The 12,693-nt window shown below is 38.6% G+C and overlaps 1 protein-coding gene across 1 annotated transcript; it reads left to right on the top strand.

The window, feature by feature from the left end:
• The first annotated feature begins 3,300 nt into the window (after window positions 1-3,300).
• Window positions 3,301-12,175, top strand: rgra (retinal G protein coupled receptor a). The gene is made up of 7 exons (XM_028603916.1): window positions 3,301-3,738; window positions 4,076-4,232; window positions 4,663-4,784; window positions 5,216-5,369; window positions 5,547-5,664; window positions 10,296-10,409; window positions 10,795-12,175. Exons 1-7 carry the CDS (start codon window positions 3,660-3,662, stop codon window positions 10,936-10,938), a joined length of 888 nt encoding a protein of 295 aa, XP_028459717.1. The 5' UTR covers window positions 3,301-3,659; the 3' UTR covers window positions 10,939-12,175.
• Window positions 12,176-12,693: the final 518 nt, after the last annotated feature.

Below are 12,693 nucleotides of genomic sequence, written 5' to 3'. Positions count from 1 at the left end.
AAAAAGAGATAAAAGGAAATTACCCTGCTAGTGGGGCCTGAACCACTGACGAAAAACATGTAACAGTGAATTAAATCATTTCACTGCCAAATGTATCTTATCACAGAAAAAAATACATATCTTTAAAGTTTCTTCCCCTTTTTGCCAATCCCCACCCCACTTCATCACAACTATGTACCTGCACATAAATTGCACATGTAAACTATCCATCAACAGGAAACAAAGTAGTATTTTCTGAACAAACACAATTGGTCAGAATAAAGAAAAAGACTTCAATAGTAAAACGTGTATGTTTAATCAGTTTGAATGAAAGTGACTCACAATGGCCTTTAGGTTTCACCTCAGTAACCCATTTGGAGTCCAATACTACTCGAGGAAAATACTTCCAATTGTAAAGCTTTTGTTTTGCAATGAAAGTAAATCCATGTGTTGTTTGGCACTTATTCCTTGTGTCCCCCTTTGTATTTAATCACTCTAGAAATTCAGTGTTACACTTTGCTGGCACTGAAAAGTGTGCTGACTCTGGACTGAAGAGATGGTGATACACAGGCCTTGAATGTGTTTGAACAACTTGGCAGCAACAACCAAAGAATTTAACCACAGAGCCAAGTCAAAGGTTTTAGTAAAACAACACGTTTAAACAAGATTAATAAATAATATAGACTGATAATGACAGACTGATAGAGAAAAGGAAGGTAACCACATTCTTTGCCACATACTGGTATATTAAAGTCTTTATTCTTCCATCCTTCCATTTGTTTTAGATTTAGGGCATGCAGTAACCTTTTGTAATGAAATCCCTTTGAGTCACAGGTCATTCATTGTATGGTTTCACAACCATGGAGGTCTGTACTGAGGTTCTAAACATGTCAAGCAATCATGTTCCCTCATGTTGATAAATACATGAAAAACATGTAATGTTGCACTGCAAATTCTTGGGGCCTGAACCACTGACGAAAAACATGTAACAGTGAATTAAATCATTTCACTGCCAAATGTCTCTTATCACAGAAAAAAATACATATCTTTAAAGTTTCTTCCCCTTTTTGCCAATCCCCACCCCACTTCATCACAACTATGTACCTGCACATAAATTGCACATGTAAACTATCCATCAACAGGAAACAAAGTAGTATTTTCTGAACAAACACAATTGGTCAGAATAAAGAAAAAGACTTCAATAGTAAAACGTGTATGTTTAATCAGTTTGAATGAAAGTGACTCACAATGGCCTTTAGGTTTCACCTCAGTAACCCATTTGGAGTCCAATAGGAAAATACTTCCAATTGTAAAGCTTTTGTTTTGCAATGAAGGTAAATCCATGTGTTGTTTGGCACTTATTCCTTGTGTCCCCCTTTGTATTTAATCACTCTAGAAATTCAGTGTTACACTTTGCTGGCACTGAAAAGTGTGTTGACTCTGGACTGAAGAGATGGTGATACACAGGCCTTGAATGTGTTTGAACAACTTGGCAGCAACAACCAAAGAATTTAACCACAGAGCCAGGTCAAAGGTTTTAGTAAAACAACACGTTTAAACAAGATTAATAAATAATATAGACTGATAATGACAGACTGATAGAGAAAAGGAAGGTAACCACATTCTTTGCCACATACTGGTATATTAAAGTCTTTATTCTTCCATCCTTCCATTTGTTTTAGATTTAGGGCATGCAGTAACCTTTTGTAATGAAATCCCTTTGAGTCACAGGTCATTCATTGTATGGTTTCACAACCATGGAGGTCTGTACTGAGGTTCTAAACATGTCAAGCAATCATGTTCCCTCATGTTGATAAATAAATGAAAAACATGTAATGTTGCACTGCAAATTGTTCATCTCATTTACTGAAGCCAATAAAGCCGCCCTTTTGCATTGTGTGAACCAGAAGACTGGACTTTATTTGAGGAGCAATGCAATTCTTATTGTGCAAAAAGTCTCATAAGAATAGATTTTGTGAAGTAACATTCGAATAAAAAGGGGGTTTGAGTGTTTTCTGTATCATACTATATCATTACTCAGCTAAAATGAAGCAAGAGTTGTCAGATGAAACTTTAGAGTTTGCTTCAGTGCACACTTTCAGCAGAAAAAGTCATCAAAAACATCCAAATGCTATTGCATGTACTTATTTGTGTCAGCATTTATTTACATTTGAAATGATCTTTATCTGGAAATGGTATCAATTTGTTAAAACATTGAAGTGTTTTCAGTTTTTAGTGAGACCATTTTTTTAAGACAGAAAATTTGAAGGGGAAAAAGCCAGGAGCATGCAGAAATGTGACAACTGTACACTTATGTTCTGTTGGGAGCCATTTGTTTCTATTTGGACAGAAAGTGTCATAAAATTAAAAATCTATGAATATATATGTATACTGTACCTTTTGGGATCTTGACCATTTGCATTTCCATATGATTTTGCACGTTTAACTCATTTACGCCTATATTTACCAAGATTTCTGATTTTATAATCCTGAAACTGAGAAAGGCTTTAGTCACACAATGGCGGTCTTGTGTCCCCTCTATCCCTATGGTATGAAAAGCTGCTAATTATTTAGCTTTTGAAGCATGACCAATCTATTGAAGGCAGGGGATAATGGCTGGATGTCATGTTATATACTGCTAAAGCTGAATTGGAATATAGGCTTTTATTGTATGCCACAAATTCCCCTTATCACACAGGAAACTCCAGACTGAATCAATCTTCTGTTGACACATGTTGTGTCTGCAGATCCAAAAGTGCAATTTGGTTATGTCTATTCAGACAGATGTCATATTCGTTTAATCTCTTGATTAAACGAATATAAACGCCTATCAAAAGCTGTATTTCCTACTAAAAATATCCACAAAACAAACGCTGACTGTCCAGTGTCACATCCACACTTCAAAACAGAGTCCTGCCATATGGGACAAAGGATTCATTAAGATACAGATCAACAGTACTCACATGGATCATCTGGAGTGTCACAATAATGACTTTGTGTCATCAACCAGCGAATGAGCAGGGTTAATGATTTGAAATACATCACATACATTATTAGATTAGACACCACATTTCTTTACACTTATTCACATGTACATAGCCTCTGGATGTAACATGACTCAAACACTCTTGCCTTTGGCAAGAAATGGAAGTTTAAGAATAATAGGGTTATTATTGTTGCTGTTAATGGAGGGAATTTCTTTTGATGTTGTATTTGGAGGGCTTCGTTTTCCTCTTAAATGTGAGTGTAGTAATGATTGGCTGGAGCTCTGCGGACACCTGTTATCTCCTTAGAGCGATGCAGAGCTGTAGGCTGCATCACACGCGTCGCCTCGTCCTTTGACATCAGCAACGGCTGCATCCTCACTGGGACCCAGAGACACAAAGGCTTGTTGTGTAACTAACTGAGGGCTTTACTGGTTCACTGGTTGCAGTGGGGAAATACGCATTAAGGTTGTTTTTTTTGCAGTTTGTGTGGTTACGTTCATTAAGACATTCCTGAACGGATTGGGACGACAGAGATTCGAGGGCTTTACATAATAAAGTACACGCTTTTCACGTGAAATGCCCCTTTAAAAGCGGGCTCCCTTCGGCCACAATAAGGCACATCGTAAACTAGAGGACTGGGTGGAGTGAAAAGTCTGTGACAGCTGCGCTTTATAGTGTCAATACGACTTCAGGATGGTCTCGTCTTACCCTTTACCGGAGGGCTTCTCCGACTTTGATGTGTTCTCCCTAGGATCGTGTCTGCTTGTGGAGGGTGAGTGTTTTTGTTTTGTGTTGGATTTAAGCCAAAAACACTGCGAGGCTACAAGACAGCACCCGCTTTAACCTATGACAGGACCTGACGCCCCCGGTCAATGACAGTATGGCTATGTTGTGGGAGGCAGTAGCTCCTTCTCCTTCTCTTTAAACTTGCAAATTAACCTTCACGTATAGTCTGTAAACAACGACATGACTGCGATGTTTGAAAGGAGCATGTTTATGAAATGTCACGGTGCTGCATGTGGCGCAATCATCATCGCTGTGCGCACTGATTCAAATTCATCGCCGTACACTTCCTTTATTCACGATTGTTTATTTGTCCTCCACCAAAGGTCTGCTGGGCTTCTTTTTAAATGCGGTGACAATCGTTGCTTTCCTCAAAGTGAGAGAGCTGAGGACCCCAAGCAATTTCCTAGTGTTCAGCTTAGCGATGGCTGATATGGGCATCTCTATGAATGCCACCATCGCCGCTTTCTCCAGCTTCCTGAGGTTAGTGATGCAGCCTAACCACCCCTTTCATAATGAATATATCAAGGTTTGACCAAATGTGGCCAAATGAAATGTGGGAAATGAACAGATAATAGCCTACCTGGCTATCGATATAGGCAGGAACCAGGGATGAAGAGAACCGGGGTCAATAGGCTGCAATGCGGGGGTCATAATGTTCAGGGGGTTTTCGAGCTGTAATCACGAGATAAGAGATGCTGCTCTCATTGTTCATGAGTCTAGGGATTATATATAGCCTACTATTACTACTAGTAAATTGATTAATTGATTGATCATTCAGGGCTTCTATCAGTTTTAGTTTGTTCACGGACATAACCTATTTTAGCACATACTGCTGAAGTGAGCTCAATTTTACTAATTTCTTTTAACGTGAATAAAGGAATACATTTATGAAATCACCCTCTGTCTCCAGGTACTGGCCTTATGGCTCTCAAGGATGCCAGACTCATGGCTTCCATGGCTTCGTGACAGCTCTCGCCAGCCTCCACTTCATAGCCGCCATCGCCTGGGACAGATACCACCAGTACTGCACAAGTAAGTCAACACCTGCTTCTGTCCCTGTAGGTAAAGTACAATTAGAACCAAATGGATTCTACTTTTCCTCGCTCACAGAGCACAGGCTCTCTCTTTATCTGATACACACACACACACAGACACACACACACACACACACACACACATACACTAAGCAGGTTCTTGGTCTCCAGCTGATCTTAAGACCTGCTATTCTGAATAGGCCAGCTGGCCTGTTGTTGATAAATTAGCTGCAGGCCACTCTGACACCATGGCAAAAAATATGCAAAAATATATATGATATAAATATATAACAAACAGTTGTTATAGATTTAAATGTTAACACCATTATCTGTTATTAGACAGCTAACAAAGTCTTTCTGCAGTAGTGTGACTTTTGTTGGAGGTGTTAGAAGTAGTAATGGTGAATGTTTTGAACCTGTTCTTATCAGGGACAAAACTGCAGTGGAGCAGCGCCATCACTCTGGCTGTATTTATCTGGCTCTTCTCTGCCTTTTGGTCTGCCATGCCCCTCATTGGCTGGGGAGAGTATGACTACGAGCCCCTTAGGACATGCTGCACTCTGGACTACAGCAAGGGAGACAGGTAATACAGTGTGTTCACACACACACACACACACACACACACAACACACACACACACACACACACACACACACACACACACACACACACACACACACACACACTAAATACAGATTGCATTCTCTAACACATAGTTTATATTACGTTTATAGCCTTTTGTGCATTTTTCTCTCCACAGAAACTATGTGTCCTACTTGATCCCCATGGCCATCTTCAATATGGCCATCCAGGTGGTTGTTGTCATGTCCTCTTACCAGTCCATTGCACAGAAATTCAAGAAGACTGGAAACCCCAGGGTAAGTGAAAATAACTAAATACAACAACTCATGGGATTAGTGTAAAGTGATGCACAGAGATTTCCAATTCAAGTTAACATAGCAATGTTATGTTTTCATACCAACACAGAGACAGACTGGCTCTGTTTTGCTTCAGTTGCTCCAAACCCAAATTAATTAACATGCTTGATGCAGAGAAATTTAGAACTAACTGTGAAACCCAACACTGGCAGTTTTAAGTAACAGAGAAAACTACTGCACAAATCCTTACCAATATGCAATTCACATAAGGATTCTTCTTGCTTTGAAGCTACGCATTGGCAGTGATGGAATGTTACTAAGTACATTTACTCAAGTACAGTAAGGCTGCACAATTAATCGCAATATTATCGAAATCGCAATATGGACTAGTGCAATATCCAAATTGCAGAAGGGCGCAATATTTGTTAAAGGCAAAATATGTGTCAAACCATTCCATATTAAGTATTGTGGTGCTACAGAGACGTCCTGGCCTGCAAATCCTATCCTACACACTAAATCCTTGCAAAAATTACACTATAGTTATTTATATTTTTTTTATATTAATATTTTTCAATGAAAATGAGAATAATGATACAAAAATGATCATTCCCCTCCAATATCGTGAATCATATTGCAATATAGGTCAAAATAATGGCAATTAGATATTATCCTCATATCGTGCAACCCTAAACATAAACATACGATGACCTTATAAAATATGTTTTTTTAATAAATTAAATTACCCAACAGTATAGAAAAGTACATCTGAAACCATTAGTTGATTGACAGAAAATTAATTGGCAACTATAATTTAAGTAATTTTTCATGCAAAAGCATTTCCAGCTTCACAAATGTGAGGATTTTTTGCTTTTCCTATTAATAATTTAAATATATTTTTAATAATTGGGAATTTAGTTGGAACAAGTATTGTGAAGGTGCCACTTTGGGCTCTGTGATCTCTCACTATTTTCAGAATAGATAATAAGCAGATGAATCCATAATGGAAATATTCATTTTTCTGCAATGAGTACTTTAACTTTTAAAGGAATACGCCACCGTTTGTTGAAATAGGGTTATTCACCGTCTCCTCTATATTTATATAGGTGGGCAAACGCATTTTTGTCTTTGCATGTCATAAGTAAAAGTGACCTAACAACCCAACAACAACAAAAACAAAACCTAATTACTTCTTGTGGCCTGCGTATTCACAACGAGTAAAAATAGCAATGCAGATTAAGACTAGACGATTTCAGCCCATCTATTACACATTCATACCTGGAAGCAGTTGGGGTTAAGGGCCTTGCTCAAGGGCACCTCAGTGGTGGCAATGAGGGAGGGACAAGTGCTGTTCTCTCTCCTAGATTTTACCCTGTCAGTCTAGGGATTGAACCACGACCTCCCGGTCACAAGCTCACGTCTCTAACCATTAGGCCACCACTGCCCACTCAATATAGTCCAAAGTCTATATCTGCCTAGGAAATCGTCTAGTCTTAATCTGTATTGTTATTTTTACTCGTTGTGAATATGCAGGCCACAAGAAGTAATTAGGTTTTGTTTTTGTTGTTGTTGGGTCACTTTTACCCACAAAATGCTAACGGCAACAAAGGATTCAATTCATTAGCTAAGCTAGCGGCAGCGCCGCCGGACTAAGACAATGCATGCACTGAGACAAAAATGCGTTTGCCCACCTATATAAATATAGAGGAGACGGTGAATAACCCTATTTCAACAAACGGTGGCATATTCCTTTAATACTTAAAGGTCCAATATCTAATATATTTACTGTAATAAATCAAAAAATTACCCCAATGCGTAATCAGATATTAAGGAAACATGCTAAAGGATTGTGAGTTATTTATTTAAGGAGCCACAGGAGGACTTTTGGGACCTTTAGTCAAAATAGACATGACCCTCCCCTCACCAGTAATAATTTTTCCATGACCCTCCAAAACAATTTGGAAAAAAGGCATGACCCTCCCCCAACAATGTATTGATACCTCCTGCACCAGTTTGTCCATGGCAAAGATATACAGATTACCATTGTTTTTTTTACAGCAATGGCATACATGATTTAACCTCTGCATTCTCATCTGACGCATCACACTCCTCTGTTATGGTGTGGTGGCCATTTCATTAGATTTACTCACTAACGTTGTTGTGGAAACACAATAAGCATGGAAACTAAATGCACACTTCATGCATTACTGCATTACTTCAAATACTAAGTTACTTCTCTAGTAAACTAGTATTCACATGAAATAAAACAATAAAACATTGAGACCATTCAGCAAAGCACTCTGGGTAACATTCAACACACAAACTGGTTGCTATGGACTCCTCACTAGGCTTCCTCCACTTCGCCGTTTAAACAAAGTGGAATAAACGTAGTCCAAATCTACACAAAACCCGCAATCAATTAGTAAGCTGACATCAAATGTGGCATTTAGGAAACATTTATTGCCACCTTGGCACGGTAAGATGTCTAGACTAGCAACATTCATTTTTGTTTTTTACGTCCTGCTGCTCGCATCGTCAGCCAGGAAATATTTTTTTACTAAAGCAGTATATGAAATCAGATGTATTACCTACTACCATTTAGTTGTTTTGTGTTATTTAGCTAAGATATTTATAAAATATCTGGTCATGCCAGACGTAATTATTCCACTCATTTTTTAAACAAAGCAATTATCCGTTTCAGCCACCAGGGGGGCAGTGCTCCCCGTGCCCCATAGCCAAACTCATGGGTCAGACCCATCTGGTAGCGAAGTAGGGACGAGACTATGAGCTACATGGAAAAACATGCACCAAACAAGCCACTTTGAAATTTTGCTGTTTCTATGAATACAAAAGTTGGGTAACCCCCCCAACTCTGGACTAAAAAATGTTGGATGACCCTCCCCTCAACAAAGAATAAAAAGACATGACCCTCCCCTATTTTCCTCCGGTAGTCCATTCCATAAATACCGAACAGTTCCTAAGTATTTTGAATTTGTACTGCAGTAACTATTTTAAACATTAGTTGTCAGTATTGCATATTTTACCTACATTTTCCTGATTATAGTCACATACTTTTTAAGTAACATTTTCTACGCAACTTTGACTTGTAACAGAGTATTTCAGAGCGTAGAATAGTGTTATTACTTTTTCTTAAACAAAGAATATGAATACATCATCCACTACTGCCCACTGGAAGAGGAATTCTCTATTTAATCTTTTTCTAGTGTAAGCACAACTTTCTCACGTGGTCCTTATTCAGACTGACAAAAAAGACAGTGAATGGGTAGCAGGCGGGCTGTGACATATATAGGTCATTGCCAAGGGGCAAAGACCGGGTGCTTCGGTTGGGAATGCGGACAGTAGCTGGTGTGTAGTGAAAAGAACAATGTATCTGTGAATGGTAAGTTCAATAGTGGAGTTCCTCAGGGGCAGAATCAGGTTGCCTCACTTTATGTTGCAAAACCCTATTACTCACAGTCATCTGAGTTTCTGCAGACTCTTTCATTACACACACAAAGGCTGCAGAGACACTATGCTGTGCATTGTAATTATGTAATGAATGTAATGTACAGTCATACAATGTATGCCATAAAAACCTGGAGGGATACAATTGTCCAGACGTGTCCCATGGCCAAGAAGTAGTGAGAAGTTCTGTCTGATGTTACCTTATAAAGACTAGCGCAGTGCCCGTTGCGTGTTAAGAACGGGCCGATTGCTTGGCCTCTGGTATTGCTGCTTGCAGCTTTCTCAACTACCGCTCATCCAAACAACTTCACACTCAACACTACGCTTCCCTGGGTCCTGAGCAATACACCTGCCATGACATTGTTGCTTCCCCCAGCAATGTGTGTCAGCAATGCAAAGTATACGTGTCATTTGCTAACAGCTAGCTATTTGCTATTGGCTATTTCCAAGAAACGTTCCTTCTGAAAGTTACATTGCTGATGCTTTAAATGTTTGAGTTTCCTACAATGTAACATCTCCAGTCTCTCTTTCTTCATCTGTTCTTGTATTTATTGTAGTGAGCGACAGAGAGCGAGCTGTGCCCAGCATGCTGTTCAGCGGTGTAACAGTTAATAGAGGTCCCCTCTGAATACATTACACAGTGTATACAGAACGCATTACTAGTAAATATGTCCCATAGATCTCAAGAGCTCAAACTCGAGCCCTGCACTTCCTTGGGTCCTCAGCAATACACCCGTCAGTCAGTACAAACTCATGACAAACATGCCAAAGTTTCCAAAAATGCCAAATGTGTATAAAATGATGACACAAGGCAATATATATAATATTTCCATTTCATGAAAAATGCAGCCATAAAAACAAGGAGTTGTTGGTGTGAATATTTCACTTAGCGTAACCATCCTATAGCTCCATGCCGAGTTGAAACAAGCTAAGAGGTGAACCTGTTAAATGTCTGTTTTGACCAGCAAACTGCCCCTTTACTCGCTAGCTATTTCTGTTTCATAGCTGAGCATGTATGATCTTTATACAGATAGACATTATCCCAGGCGTGTGACTAGATCTCATGACGCACAGCATTTTTGTCTCCTTCACTCCTTATGGTTGATTGTTACTAATCATTCATATGTATCCCTCCTGCTCTGCCTCTCTCTAACCTTTACTCTGTGTAGTTCAACCCCAACACTCCTCTTAAGACTTTGCTGTTCTGCTGGTGCCCCTATGGCATCCTGTCTTTGTACGCCGCTGTGGAGAACGCCAACCTGGTGTCCCCCAAGCTCAGGATGGTAAGGACAGCCAGCACATAGTACATGCTCACAAAAGCGCTCCAAAACATAATGTATATATTTTGAAATGCAGACCATATAACCTGTACATGTTGGACATACATACATATACAGTAAATATATACAGAAAAATATCTTAAATGTTAAAAAAAATATGAAGATTTTGACTTTGCCACCCCCTATGGTAGTATTAAAAAAGACACTGTGGCAGACAGCAATTCATGCCGTCATTTCTCATTTTTCTACAAACAAAAACCATCAGAACAATTAGAATATTGATATAATCATATAAATATCTTTAGCTTATTTTCATGAGAATCTACATCTGAATATTGAGGTCTTTTAAGTACTAACAACCTTGTCATGCATGCACCTGTCTCTACAGATGGCTCCTATCCTGGCTAAGACCTCTCCCACCTTCAATGTCTTCCTGTACGCTTTGGGAAATGAGAACTACAGAGGAGGCATCTGGCAGTTCCTCACTGGGGAAAAGATTGATGTGCCTCAAATTGAGAACAAGTCCAAATAAACTAAGCATGAATAATTACACATACTTAGTGTCCTTGTGGCTTCTCTAGATACCTAGATGTTTCTGTCTGTGGGTAGTGTGCATGCGTTGTGTCTTAAACAGTGGTAGTCATGGTCCCTGATAAACATCTGCCCTGAATTTGCTGTCATTTGTTTCTGCAGTTGTGTTTTGTAAAGGATTTTGTCAACTGAAAAAGTGAATTGCCATATTGTTAAAAGTTAACAAAATGTTCAAACACTTCCTCTTGGAAGGGACTACTAAGCGCAGCAGTATTTAATTGTACCACGTAAATGCAACCAAAAACATTGGACTTGACCACTTCTGTAACAGATTTTTTTGTTTTCTTGAGTCAATGGGAAATGTCTCTCATTAACTAGGGGGATGAATTTTATTTGAGTTTACCCTAAGAAATGCTTTCTGTAAACAGACATCATTCAAGATGCCCAAATATTCTATTAGTTTCAAGGTTGATTTAACAGTCCTACAAAGAAAGTAATGTAACAGCTAACAGAGGATTCATGTCACAGAGTGTATGACTTCCATGTGTGCATGCCACTCTTGTCATGTTCTGTACAGTCATGTGTGACCTCTGTATCCAGAGTCCTTCACTAATCCTCTAAACAAGAGGACCATTCTTCAATACACAACCCCCACGACAAGTTAGAGATTAGTGGGTGGCTGTAGATTAACTGGACGCCCTTCTCACCAGCAGATTTGCATATTAAATAAAGATAAAAGTCTGTATGACATTTAAATAGAGAAATAAGAGAAGTAAGAATTATTTATTGGTATTTACTAACATAATTTAAGTGGTATATTCCTGGTTTAGATTAGGCTTTAAAATGTAAAGCCTAATCTAGTGTCTGACTAAGATACTATGTAATTTATCTATTTAACTTGTGCAAATCATAATAAGAAAAAAAGACAATACAAATGTTGTGTTTTCACATTCATAATAAACCTTACCTTAAAAATGGCATTACTTTGAAATTTCTTTAAAAATGTATTGTCTAACCACAGCTTTGTTATCAAATAACCAATATTCTTACAGTAAGTTTCAAAAAGCAAGTAGTAGCCTCTCATGGTATTTGTTTTATTGTAGCATATGATTTTAGTATATAACAGCATAATAAGGAATGTTATCAACATACCACACACTTTATCAGACTTGGGGTCAAAGTGGAGTGTGTTTTTTTTAGTTGATCTAAAAAGGTGGACACCTTTTAAACATAGGATACTTTAGCATCCAATTTCTATATCATGATACATATATGGTTCCTGGCATCATAATGTAAATCCTTAAAGGTGCCCTGACACATGTATTTCATTACTTTGTGGTAATGGCTGAAGTTCCACCATGGACTCTGTAAAAATTTTTTGTGGAAAAAATGCCTTGGTTACCTTGTTTCAAACCATTCTAGCGTGGTATAGAAAGACTACAGGAAGACAGCTCGATTTCTGCTAGTTCTCATTAATATTCAACAAACTAAGCTGTTTGAATCTGATTGGCTAGCAGCTAGCCATGAGAGCCTGGCTGTCAGAATCCTTTACCCAGTCCAACTGGGCGAGCTAATGAATAGTAATGAACTCAGGCAATATGATGTCAGACTGACCAGCTTTTGTAATTGGCCTGATTTCTCTGCTTATTTCTTTTCAGTCGCTAGAGCTGACAAAGGAGGTAGCAGTTCATTTTCACATTTACAACATAACCCAAACACTGATGGACCTAACATATTTCAAAAAATGCAAGTAAAA

This window comes from Perca flavescens, chromosome 17 (assembly GCF_004354835.1).
Source record: "Perca flavescens isolate YP-PL-M2 chromosome 17, PFLA_1.0, whole genome shotgun sequence".
Classification (NCBI taxonomy): Eukaryota; Metazoa; Chordata; class Actinopteri; order Perciformes; family Percidae; genus Perca; species Perca flavescens.
The sequence above is the reverse complement of the archived record's forward strand: the minus strand, read 5'-3'. Positions and strand labels throughout refer to the sequence as shown.